The sequence below is a fragment of the Acanthochromis polyacanthus genome, chromosome 9 (genome assembly GCF_021347895.1).
Source record: "Acanthochromis polyacanthus isolate Apoly-LR-REF ecotype Palm Island chromosome 9, KAUST_Apoly_ChrSc, whole genome shotgun sequence".
NCBI lineage: Eukaryota > Metazoa > Chordata > Actinopteri > Pomacentridae > Acanthochromis > Acanthochromis polyacanthus.
The window spans coordinates 3,990,407-4,003,484 of NC_067121.1; the positions used below are offsets into that span (position 1 = coordinate 3,990,407).

At 41.6% G+C, this 13,078-nt stretch overlaps 1 protein-coding gene across 1 annotated transcript in view; it reads right to left on the bottom strand.

Annotated features, from left to right (window-relative positions):
* efr3a (EFR3 homolog A (S. cerevisiae)) overlaps positions 1–12,309 on the bottom strand; it is a 123,629-nt gene extending 111,320 nt beyond the window's left edge. The window contains 1 exon segment of the mRNA XM_051953915.1: positions 11,942–12,309. Coding sequence (XP_051809875.1) covers positions 11,942–11,966 — 25 coding nt within the window. The 5' untranslated portion in view covers positions 11,967–12,309.
* Between the last annotated feature and the right edge of the window lie 769 nt (positions 12,310–13,078).

The window sequence follows — 13,078 nt, forward strand, 5'->3', positions numbered from 1 at the left end:
AGATGGAAAACGAACACAAAGAGACACAAAGTGACCACAAAGAGACACGAAATGTCTGCAGAGACGCAAAGCAACCACAAAGAGACACAAAACAACTGCAAAGAGACACAAAATGATCACAAAGAGACACAAAACGAATACAACGAGACACAAAACAAACACAAAAAGATGCAAAACAACCACAGAGACACAAAATGATCGCAAAGAGACTCAAAACAACAACAGAGACACACAACAACCACAGAGATGGAAAACGACCACAAAGAGACACAAAGTGACCACAAAGAGACGCAAAATGTCTGCAGAGACGCAAAGCAACCACAGAGATGGAAAACGAACACAAAGAGACACAAAGTGACCACAAAGAGACGCAAAATGTCTGCAGAGACGCAAAACAACCACAAAGAGACACAAAACAACTGCAAAGAGACACAAAATGATCACAAAGAGACACAAAACGACTACAACGAGACACAAAACAAACACAAAAAGATGCAAAACAATCACAGAGACACGAAAGAACCACAAAATGTCAAACTGCCTGCAAATGACTAAAAAAGTTTACAGAACTAAAGACGCAAGTAATTCCAAGGCCCAAATGGAAAGACGCTGAATTTCCCAGTGAGATATTCTCAGGAAAAACTAGATGTAATTTGCATCTGGTGTAAATAATAGAATTTTGGCAAACATTATGCAAAAAGTGAGGAAATTTTCCAAAAAAAATTGCTTGAAAAAACAATATCTGTGTATGATAAGTTGTTTATTCACATGATTTTGCTCTTGCACATTCATTCAACTGCGTACATTTGAACGAGCTTCTTTAAAACAGACACACTGAGAACACATCGACATCGTGAGGAATGGAGGACCAGAGGAGCTCCCCAACAATCCTAATAAATCACAGCGATTGTCACGTGACTGCAGAGTGATGGTGAAACGTCCAGCAGCAGACCGAAGCATTCGAGCGTGTAATTAACATAAAGTAAATAAACTGTAGAATACATGGAGCCACAGCCAGCCCCGACAAACCTCTAGATCTGAATCTGCATCAGTTCACTGCTCGGTACATGGTAGAAACTGGATTTATTTGGTGGAAATAAAGGATTTCAGTGGTGATATTCTGATGTAGCCGCAAGGGGACACAAACCAGTGTCTTATTGTGCCGGTCCCAAGCCCGGATAAATAAAGAGTGTTGTGTCAGGAAGGGCATCCGACGTAAAACTTTGGCCAAATCAAACATGCGAATCAAATGCATGACTTCCATACCGGATCGGTCGAGGCCCGGGTTAACAACGACCGCCATCGGTGCTGTCGACCTACAGGGTGCCGGTGGAAAATGGACGACTGTTGGTCGAAGAAGGAGGGGAGGAAGGTGTGTTCATAGGAAGAGAGAGAAGAGGAGCACCAAGAGTCTAGGACTGAGAGTAGGGACTTTGAATGTTGGAATCATGACAGGAAAAGGTAGAGAGCTGGTTGACATGATGCAGAGGAGGAAGGTGGACATACTGTGTGTCCAGGAGACCAGGTGGAAAGGTAGTAAAGCTAGAAGTTTAGGAGCAGGGTTCAAGTTGTTCTATCATGGTGTAGATAGGAAGAGAAATGGAGTAGGAGTTATCTTGAAGGAGGAGTTTGTTAGGAATGTCCTGGAGGTAAAAAGAGTGTCAGATCGAGTGATGAGCCTGAAGCTAGAAATCGAAGGTGTGATGTTCAATGTTGTTAGTGGGTATGCTCCACAGGTAGGATGTGAGCTGGAGGAGAAGGAGAAATTCTGGTTGGACCTTGATGAAGTGATGCAGAGCATCCCTAGAAGTGAGAGAGTTGTCATTGGTGCAGACTTCAATGGACATGTTGGTGCAGGAAACAGAGATGATGAGGAGGTCATGGGCAGGTTTGGTATCCAGGAGAGGAACGCAGAAGGACAGATGGTGGTTGACTTTGCAAAAAGGATGGAAATGGCTGTAGTGAATACTTTCTTCCAGAAGAGGCAGGAACATAGGGTGACCTAGAAGAGTGGAGGTAGGAGCACACAGGCAGACTACATCTTGTGTAGACGGTGTAATCTGAAGGAGATCAGTGACTGCAAAGTAGTGGTAGGTGAGAGTGTAGCCAGACAGCATAGGATGGTGGTGTGTAGGATGACCCTGGTGGTGAAGAAGATGAAGAGGGCAAAGGCAGAGCAGAGGACCAAATGGTGGAAGCTGAAAAGGAAGAGTGTTGTATGACTTTCAGGAAAGAGTTGAGGCAGGCTTTGGATGGTCAGGAGGTGCTTCCAGATGACTGGACAACTACAGCAAATGTGATCAGGGAGACAGGTCGGAAAGTACTTGGTGTGTCATCTGGAAGGAAAGGAGATAAGGAGACTTGGTGGTGAAATGAGGAGGTGCAGGAGTGGATCCAGAGAAAGAGGTTAGCTAAGAAGAAGTGGGACACTGAGAGGACTGAAGAGAGTAGACAGGAGTACAGGGAGATGCAGCGTAAGGTGAAAGTAGAGGTGGCAAAGGCCAAACAAGGGGCTTACGATGACTTGTATGCTAGGTTGGACAGTAAGGAGGGAGAGACTGATCTGTACAGGTTGGCAAGGCAGAGAGACAGAGATGGGAAGGACGTGCAGCAGCTTAGGGTGATAAAGGATAAGGATGGATTGACAGGTGCCAATAGTGTGATGGGAAGATGGAAAGAGTACTTTGAAGAGTTGATGAACGAGGAAAATGAGAGGGAACGAAGAGTAGAAGAGGTGACTGTTGTGGACCAGGAAGTAGCAAAGATTAGTAAGGATGAAGTGAGGAGGGCATTGAAGAGGATGAAGAGTGGAAAGGCACTTGGTCCTGATGATATACCTGTGGAGGTATGGAAGTGTCTCTGAGAGGTAGCAGTAGAGTTTCTGACTGGGTTGTTCAACAGGATCTTAGATAGTGAGAAGATACCCGAGGAATGGAGAAGTGTGCTGGTGCCCATCTTTAAGAACAAGGGAGATGTGCAGAGTTGTGGCAACTACAGAGGAATAAAGCTGATGAGCCACACGATGAAGCTATGGGAAAGAGTAGTTGAAGCTAGACTAAGGGCAGAGGTGAACATCTGTGAGCAGCAGTATGGTTTCATGCCAAGAAAGAGTACAACAGATGCAATATTTGCTTTGAGGATGTTGATAGAGAAGTACAGAGAAGGTCAGAAGGAGCTGCATTGTGTCTTTGTAGATCTGGAGAAAGCTTCTGACAGGGTGCCCAGAGAGGAACTGTGGTTTTGTATGAGGAAGTCTGGAGTGGCAGAGAAGTATGTTAGAGTGGTGCAGGACATGTATGAGGACTGTAAGACAGTGGTGAGGTGTGCTGTAGGTGTGACAGAGGAGTTCAAGGTGGAGGTGGGACTACATCAGGGATCAGCTCTGAGCCCCTTCTTGTTTGCTATGGTGATGGACAGGATGACAGACGAGGTTAGACAGGAGTAGCCTAGCTTAGCTAGACTGTATTCCCGTTATAAGGGATATATGGGAATACGGTCTAGCCCTCCTCCATTGACACATTTTGACAGGTTTTCAAGCTCCGAGCAGATCAGACCGAACCAATCAGAGCACCAGAGGCGGGAGTTAACGATGCGACCGCAACAGAGTGAGGTTTCTCTTGTGCGCTTTCCTCTGTTTTGCACAGACTGAATTTGGTCCTTAAAACCTCAACAAGAAGCAGCTCTTAAAGCTTTTCTTTTTAAAAAGGATGTATTTTTAATTCCGGCAGGCTGTACGATAGAATGCGTAATGCTGCCCTCCACTGTTGAAAGGGAGAGCTTAGATTTTCCTCAGGACCCCTGTATGGCGAAGGAAGCTGTTAAAACTATGGTTAAAACTACAAAACATCATGGCGGAAAGGCAATTGTTAGGTCGCTTAGTGATTGCGTCACACATGTGTTACGCTGATTGGCTCTCTCCAATTCAAGCTGTGATCGGTAGTCCCGCCTCTGGGCTAGATTTGGTTCAATGGAGCAGTTCCAGACTGACTTTATGTGTATTTGTAATACACAATATAAAGGCTGTCTGGTCCCCAGGCAAAGACAGGAGTCTCCATGGACTATGATGTTTGCAGATGACATTGTGATCTGTAGTGAGAGCAGGGAACAGGTGGAGGAGAAGCTAGAGGCGTGGAGGTTTGCCCTGGACAGGAGAGGAATGAAGGTTAGCCGCAGCAAGACGGAGTATCTGTGTGTGAATGAGAGGGACCCAAGTGGAAGAGTGAGGTTATAGGGAGAAGAGATCAAGAAGGTGGAGGATTTTAAGTACTTAGGATCAACAGTCCAGAGCAATGGAGAGTGTGGAAAAGAGGTGAAGAAGCGTGTACAGGCAGGCTGGAACGGCTGGAGAAAAGTGTCAGGTGTGATGTGTGATAGAAGAGTTTCAGCTAAAATGAAAGGAAAGGTTTACAAAACTGTGGTGAGACAAGCCATGTTGTTTGGTCTGGAGACAGTGTCCCTGAGGAAAAGACAGGAGGCAGAGCTGGAGGTAGCAGAACTGAAGATGCTGAGGTTCTCTTTGGGAGTGACCAGGATGGATAGGATCAGGAATGAGTACATCAGAGGGACAGCACACCTGCAGCTGCCATTTCATCCATTAAAAGGCTTCAAAAGTGCGATTAAAAGCAATAAATTGCCCAAGAAAACACTTACAATCTGCAAAATGCCACCAACACATTAATGTAAAAATGTAAAACCTGCTGAAAACTGGTGTGAACAGCAGCATCAGTCATAAATTAAACAATGTCTTCGCTCAGGAAGTGTTGGACGATCAATACTCAGCGCAGTAAGCCCAACTGTTTATCAAGGTTTTGCTGGATCTCGGCGTGGCCGGTCGATAGCCGGTCGATAGTTTATTACGTTTAATCAGCTGCGTTGGTGAGGAATTTAACTGACACGTGGAGGAGCTGTCAGATCAAACCCCATATCTTTTACTAACTGAAAAATACACGGCAGTACATTTAGATTCTGCTCGTTTCTGCTGCGGCTCCAATTCCTGCACATAAAAAAAAATAAAAATAAAAAAAATCACATTTACATCCGATTAATCTGCGGTGAAAACGTGCAGCGAAACGAGCTCATAAAAGGAAAAGTCATGCATCTCCAGAGCCAGAGCAAATCCAATTAACTGCCTCCAAATGAATCTCTATCAGCAATCAAATCTCCTCCGCCTGAATTAAGCCGATCACGTTCGTATCAATTAATCCCATGGCGGAGATTCCAGGAACTTCTGGAAATAACTGCAGGTCTCAGTTTTCTCCGGTTTCATTTGGAGATCCGAGTCCTGTGCTTTTAAAAACCAACGTCTGAAACTGAAGCACGAAACAGAACGGACCACATCATAAAAGGTTCACAGCTGATTTTAAATCTGCAACGTCTTTAAAAAGTGACTTCATTCAAAAATAAACTCAACCGATGTTCATGTGGAAAACAATCTTCATTCCTTTTAAACCTGCATTCTGCACAAAAACCGACAATTTTTACAGTGAAATGGGACAAAATATGTGTTTATTTCAGACGTAAATTGATCCTACTCATGTCTAAATGGTAAATGTGGGGCTACAGCTAGCAGCTAGTTAGCTTAGCATAGAAGAATGACTGGACGACAAACTGAAACAAAGCACCTAAAAATGACCACAAAGAGATACTAAACCACCAGACACAACCACAAAGACATGCAAAATGACCACAAAGACACAAAACAACCACAAAGACATGCAAAATCACCACAAAGACACAAAACAACCACAAAGAGACGCAAAAAAACCCACAAAGAGACACTACACAACCACAAAGACATGCAAAATGACCACAAAGAGATTAAAAACAACCACAAAGCGACACAAAACAATCACAAAGACGAAAAACAATGACAAATAGCCACAAAATCACCACAAAGACACATAAAACCACCACACAGATGCAAAAATCACAAAAAGAGGCAAATTTCCTCGTGAAAAGATGCAAAGTTGGCACAAAAATACACAAAGTTACCACAAAAGACACAAAATCATCACAAAAAGAGGCAAAATCATCATGTATAGAAGCAAAATCATTGAAAACAATGAAAAATCAGTCAAAGTTACCAGGAAAAAAGGAAAGTTACCACAAAAAGAGGCAAAGTTAGCACAAAAAGACACAAAGCTAGCACAAAAAAGAAACAAACAGATGGTAGCCGGGTTAATATTTGCGTTAAAAGTGTGTATATAATACATAACCTCTTGTACAAGAGAAATCTCTGGGTTTCCAGTAATTACTCTCCTCTATCACTGAGATTTGATTATCAGACTTAATAACTGTCTGAAATTCCATTAATGGAACAATGATTTAATTCTCTGTCCGTTACTAAATCAGCCGCTGACGTACTTTTCATCCCAAAGCAAACAGACTGACGTCGTCACTGCAGCAGCTCCTTCACTAATTGAACCATTAGTATTCATTTTCCAGTGTGGCCATCAGACCTACTTCCTGGATTTCCACCAATCAGGTTGCAGACATTAACTGAGGCGATCACTCAGTTTCTTTAATTGAAGCAAATCACACATTTATGCAAACCAATCTGATCCCTACATGGGTTTCTGTGACTCCGGGAATCATTATTGATTCAACCGGCAGTAATTTTCTCCTCAAATATTCTTAATTAAGAGAGCCCAGATTAACCCCCCACCTCATTGAAATAATCCATCCTACTATATTAATTATTGACAAATCATTTCAGCACTTATTACGTCTTTAAACACTCAAATCAGCTACATTTTCCTTCAGGTTTTACTCTTTGGTGAGAGCCACAAACAGTAAACCTGCCAAAGAAAAGAGAACAAAAGCAAATGACTCCAAGAAGGCAGCAAACAAGAACTCAAAACTAGTCTGACAAAGCTTTCTTTCATTCTGACTGTGACCAAAGACAAAAAGAAATCAAAGAAAATCAAGAACAATTGTCTGAGATGTAGGTTAAATATCAGCAAAACGTCAGAAAACGTTGAATAAAGCTTCGAAGAGAGAAACAAGAAGTAGAAAAGGAGAAGGAAATGCTAAAGACTGGAACTGAGGGATTTCTGCACACAGACAAAAAGCCACGTTTGATTTCCTGCTTGAGCAGATTCAGACTCAGACTTCATCAGATCAGGAGGAGAAAGACTGAAAACGCTGGTAAAAAAAAAATATATTGTTTTTTCAGGTCAGTCATATTTGCCACAGAGAGACGCAAAGTTACCACAAAAGACACAAAATCAATACAAAAGAAGCCAAGTTACCACAAAAAGATAAAAAATTATCATAAAAAGAGGCAAAGTTGTCACAAAAAGACACAAAATCACTACAAAATATACAAATCAATCAAACTTACCACAAAACTACACAAAATTGTCACAAAAAGATGCAAATTCATCACAAAAAATATGCAAAATTACCATAAAATTACACAAAATCAGCACAAAAAGAAGAAAAATTATCAAAAAAGAGGCAAAGTTTATACAAAAGTGCACAAAGTTACCACAAAAATGCACAAAGTTACAGCAAAAGACAAAAAATCACCACAAAAGATGCAAAATCATCACATAAAGAAGCAGAACCACTGAAAAAGATGCAAAATCACCACAAAAAGAGGTAAAGTTGTGACAAAAATACACAAAGTTACAGCAAAAGACGTCACGTTTGATTTCCTGGTTGAGCAGATTCAGACTTCATCAGATCAGGAGGAGAAAGACTGAAAATGCAGGTAGAAAAGGATTTTTTTCAGGTGAATCTGAGTATCTGAGATTGTCCTGAACCACATTTGTCAAGAATACGTGCTCCAAACCCTCAGAGTTGTTCTGATGGGACAGAACTTTGATGTGACTTTGGTATCTCAGAAGCCGGATTTCCGATGATAAAGAAGCACTGGAAGCAGGACTTTTTACAAATACCATTTCAGGCTCTTCTTAGCCTTTTGCACCCACAATCTGAGGCGAAAAGTGGCCTGAAGCTCTAAACTCTGTGCGATAATTTAAAATGGAAAGGTCAAGAAGGAGAGTAATTTCAGCGACGAGCCTCGTTTGGACCGAAAAAAGTGGAATTCTAAGTTCAGCTGCTCGTTAATTGATCCCATCTGCTCAAACTGGGGATTTCCCAAAATACATCATCAGCCCAACAGACCGTTTCCACGACTTTATGGTTCCAGTCTTGTCATCCGTCTTTATAAACATTTGAAGAAACAACCGACTCAGTTTTTCAGTTCTAACTTTTACAATTTTTCAAGTAAAACCTCACAAATTCAGAACCCAGACAGATAAAAACAACAGTCAGAAAACACTTTAACAAACATCAAGTATTATCCGGCCTCCGTTTCCTCTGAGATTTTGCTCCACGTTGACTCGATTCGTCATCATTTCTACAGATTTGTCAGCAGAAATGTAATGCAATGACAGCGAGAGAACATGCATATAAAACATGGAAGTCTACTAGGATATCTGTGAAATTTGCGCATGAATACTGAGAGTTTATATTTAAATTTCTGTAACCTCGGCATTCAGGTGGACTGCTGAACGCTCAACAATCCTCTGTGTTAATGTGAGCTTTACTTCAGTTTGCTGTAGATGAAGGACATTTAAATGTTATCAGGCCAGAATACAAACTAAGAAAACTTTTAGTATCCTCTTAAATAAGCAGAAAAAGTAGAGAGTTGTGTGTTTACTGAGAACTCTTTCCCAGCAATTAAACTGCATCGTTTGCAAAGTAATTTACTTTTTGAGTTTTAATACTCTGCCAAGACTTTGGATAAAAACGGATTAAACAAACAAACCACTGCATCTGTAGCTTTTAAAGATACTGATTGTGGGACAAACTCTGGCGTTACTTGAAAAAAAGAAAAAGTTCAACAATAACAGTCTTCCAGGATAAATCCATTACTTTTGCATAAGGAGAAGCAAAGTCCGTTCAAACAACATCTCAGGAACTCTTTCAGACCAAAACCTGAATTTTTCTCTGTTATTTCTCATCATGTCATTGATTAAGATTCTGGAATATTGGAAAAGTAGATTAAATAAATTGTGATAACTGAAAAGTTGAAATCTGAAAAAAGTCTCACATTAACAAAAAATTAAAGTAGTGACATTTTCCAAACCACATGTAGCTTCACGTCACAATAACACAAGCATGTACAAGACTGTTATATGATCTTAAAATAAAATAAAGTTATTTTCTTTGACCTTTCATTACTACAGTGGGTCCTGAAAATGAAAAATATGCCCATATGGACAACATTTGGGGCCACTGAGCAAATTGGATTTTAGTTGAAATTCAGACTAGAGGTTGTAAACGTGCAGTGAAGGCAGTAAATATGTTGCTATTATGCTAACAATGATATCGGAAGAGTAGATATCCTATCTTATCTCATCTTATCTCATCTCATTCTGCCTACTGATGAGTTAAAATATGAAAAACATTGAAGCCACTATAAAAAGTCCCACCTTTCAGCACATTATATCAATTAAATAAAAAATACAGCACTCAGCTATGGACGTGAAATAAAATACAAAACTAGACATAGATAACACTTAAAGACAAACGTCTTTATGTCACGTTTTTGCAGAAAATTACATCAGCAGAAGTGGCTAAAGCTCCACAATAAAGAATAAAAGCCACAGATTTCTATATTTAAATATCTCTGTGTACAGCTCGTGCTCTCTGGCCTCCTGTCAGAGCCAAGGTTACAGCCAGGCTGCTGTTAGGGTTACATGGAGCTGCTCCACTTGCATGTCAATGAGGGTCACAAAGAGCGCCGTGTTTCACAGCGAGGGCTGGATGGAGGGGCTTAATCGAGCATGAAAGGCAGCGGCGGCTGACCTCCAATCAAACATCTGCCACCCGGAGGAGCGACAGCAGCCGCGAGAACACCAAACGTACAGTCCTTCATGCTCGGATTCACCTGCAGACTCCACGTTTGGTTTCAGAGCTGCATGTTAGCTCATAATCTCTTCATGTGTAATGACATCATGTCAGCCGCTGGTCTTCACCCCGATAACGTTTCTGACAGCAGGAACACAGTTCTGGATAAATTATCCTTCATGTCATTAGGGCTGGACCCGAATATCTGAAAATTTGGTCGTGATGGTGGTATCTGAATATTTATTTTGAGATCTGAATGTTCGGATTCATTCTCATCTGATCTCATCTCATCCTGTCTCTTCTCATCTCATCTCATCATCTCTCAGATGAAGGACGTTGTAGAGGTCAGACTGAACAAACCTGGCACACAAATATGAAAAACGATGCTGCTTCAGCTGCACGCAAACACCAAAAACATCAAACTCTGAGTAGTTTGTACTTCACCTATCATCAAATAACAAACCTGATGCAACTATAACTTCTCACCGTCTCATTTCTTGTCTGTAATCTGATTAAAAAAAAAAAATAGGCAGAAAAGTCCTAAAACACTCTACAGTCGGAGCTAACGGTCTGTTTAAACATATCTCATCTAAATCTCATCTTATATCATCTCATCTTATCTTACCTCATCTCATCCTATCTCATCTTATGCTAGCTTACCTTATATCATCGTATCGTGTTTCATCTCATCATATCTCAGACAAAGGGCATCGCAGAGGTCAAACTGAACAAACGTCGCACACAACTCTAAAAACGATGCGGGTTCATCTGCACAAAAACACCCAAAACACCAAACTCTGAGGGCAAATAACAAACCTGGGTCAACTATAACTTCTCATCATCTCATTTCCTGTCTGTCCTCTGATAAAAACAGGCAGAGAAGTCTTAAAACACTCCACAGTAGAAGCTAACGAGCTGTTTAAACATATCTCATCAAATCTCATCTTACCTCACCTACTCTTCCTCATCTTATCTCATCTCACCTGACCTCATCTCATCCTATCTCGGATGAATGGCGTCGTAGAGGTCAAACTGAACAAACTTGGCACACAAATCTGAAAAACAATGCTGCTTCATCTGCACAAAAACACCCAAAACACCAAACTCTGATGGCAAACAACAAACCTGGGTCAACTACAAGTTCTCTGTTGTCACATTTCCTGTCTGTAATCTGATAAAACAGGCAGAGGAGTCCTAAAACCCTCCACAGTTGGAGCTAACGGTCTGTTTAAACATATCTCATCTACATCTAATCTTATCTTACCTCATCTCATCTTATATCATCGTATCGTATTTCATCTCATCATCTCTCAGATGAAGGGCATCGCAGAGGTCAAACTGAACAAACGTCGCACACAAATCTAAAAACAATGTGGGTTCATCTGCACAAAAACACCCAAAACACCAAACTCTGACGGAAAATAACAAACCTGGGTCAACTATAACTTCTCATCATCTCATTTCCTGTCTGTAATCTGATAAAAACAGGCAGAGAAGTCTTAAAACACTCCACAGTAGAAGGTAACACGCTGTTTAAACATATCTCATCAAATCTCATCTTACCTCACCTACTCTTACCTCATCTCATCCTATCTCACCTTACCTCATCCCATCTCATCTCATCCTATCTCGGATAAATGGCGTCGTAGAGGTCAAACTGAACAAACTTGGCACACAAATCTACAAACGATGCTGCTTCATCTTCACAAAATCACCCAAAACACCAAACTCTGACGGCAAACAACAAACCTGGTGCTACTACAAGTTCTCTGTCGTGTCATTTCCTGTCTGTAATCTGATAAAACAGGCAGAGAAGTCCTAAAACACTCCACAGTTGGAGCTAACGGCTGTTTAAACAGATTGCCACACTGAGCTCCAATTCATAAAAACAACCATCGAGGCTCGTCGCTTGCAGCCGATTGGCCCAGAGGCACGCCTGTCGAGCTGAAACCAGGCGTCTGATTGGACGGTGGAGGGCTTCACACAGAGAGCAGATCAATGGCTGCCAAACCTTCAGCTCTCTGACAGCGGAGGAGGCTGCCGAGCGTCACGACAACACAGTTAGAAAACAGCCTCCTACCCGACTCGCTGCTCTCCGGATCCATGTGGAGCTGAACGCTGGACCTCCAGTCCGCCGGTCCTCCCTCTTCCTGCCGTTTCCAGCCTCGCTCTGCCTCCTGCTCTCCCCCCTCCTCACACACTGACACTCATCGCTGACCTTGCAGAGCTTCTGTTTCCCCTCGACGCCGCCGGCAGCAGATCAGCTGAACGTCTGCAGGTGAAGCTGCAGCGCTGCAGAGTCCAAAAACGGCTAAAACATCCCGCCGGTACCGAATCCCCCCGAGAGCCGAGAGAAAAACACCCTGGGAACACACACATCCTGATGCAAAACACACACACACTGACAGACACACACTCTGCAGAGTAAATGCTGGTGTGTGTTTGAGGTGTTTTAATAATCCTGATTGGAGAGTAATTATGCAGATTTACTGCGGCTGAAGGAATTTAGCATTTTTAAAACGTGTGCATGCATGTGTGTGTGTGTGTGTGTGTGTGTGCGTGTGTGTGTGTGTGTGGGCCTCTGAGGTTGTGTAACAGTGTTTTATAAATGTGGATTTCCCTCTTTGCGAGGACTCATCTCGCTTTCAGACCTTGAACGTGAGCATGTTTTGAAAAATTGAGGGGAAAAAAGACTGTTCAACTGGAGCTCAGTTTTTTTTTAGATTTTGGCATTTTTTGACAGCCAAATATCTGGAAATTCAGGATGTTCTTGTGTATATTATGTTGATATATAAATATATATGTGATGTTTTGCCAAACTGAGTCTTTGATGGACACTAGTTTTAGAGTTAGTCTGGACAAACACAACTCAGAGCGACAGAAAAAGAAAGGAAAACGTCTCTGTGTGACTCCTCTTTTTTGACGACGATGCGATTCTCTTTCTATGAGATGCTTTCAAATAAAATCAGAGCAGTAATTAGTCGTGAAAAACTTCCTCCCTTATTTCCTTTTCCTCCTTTTCATGTTGAACTGGAGCTCATGGGCTTAAAACTGGTTTAATTTGTCAAAAGAGTGAAAGTATGTTTGTTTGGTTTCTATAGCTGAGGATGGATTTCATTATATCAGCAGAATTGTGACTTTTACTGACTATTTTTGATTTAAAATGCCCTAACGTGAAGCTAATCTGCTGCTAATCTTTCCTTAAATAACTGAAAGC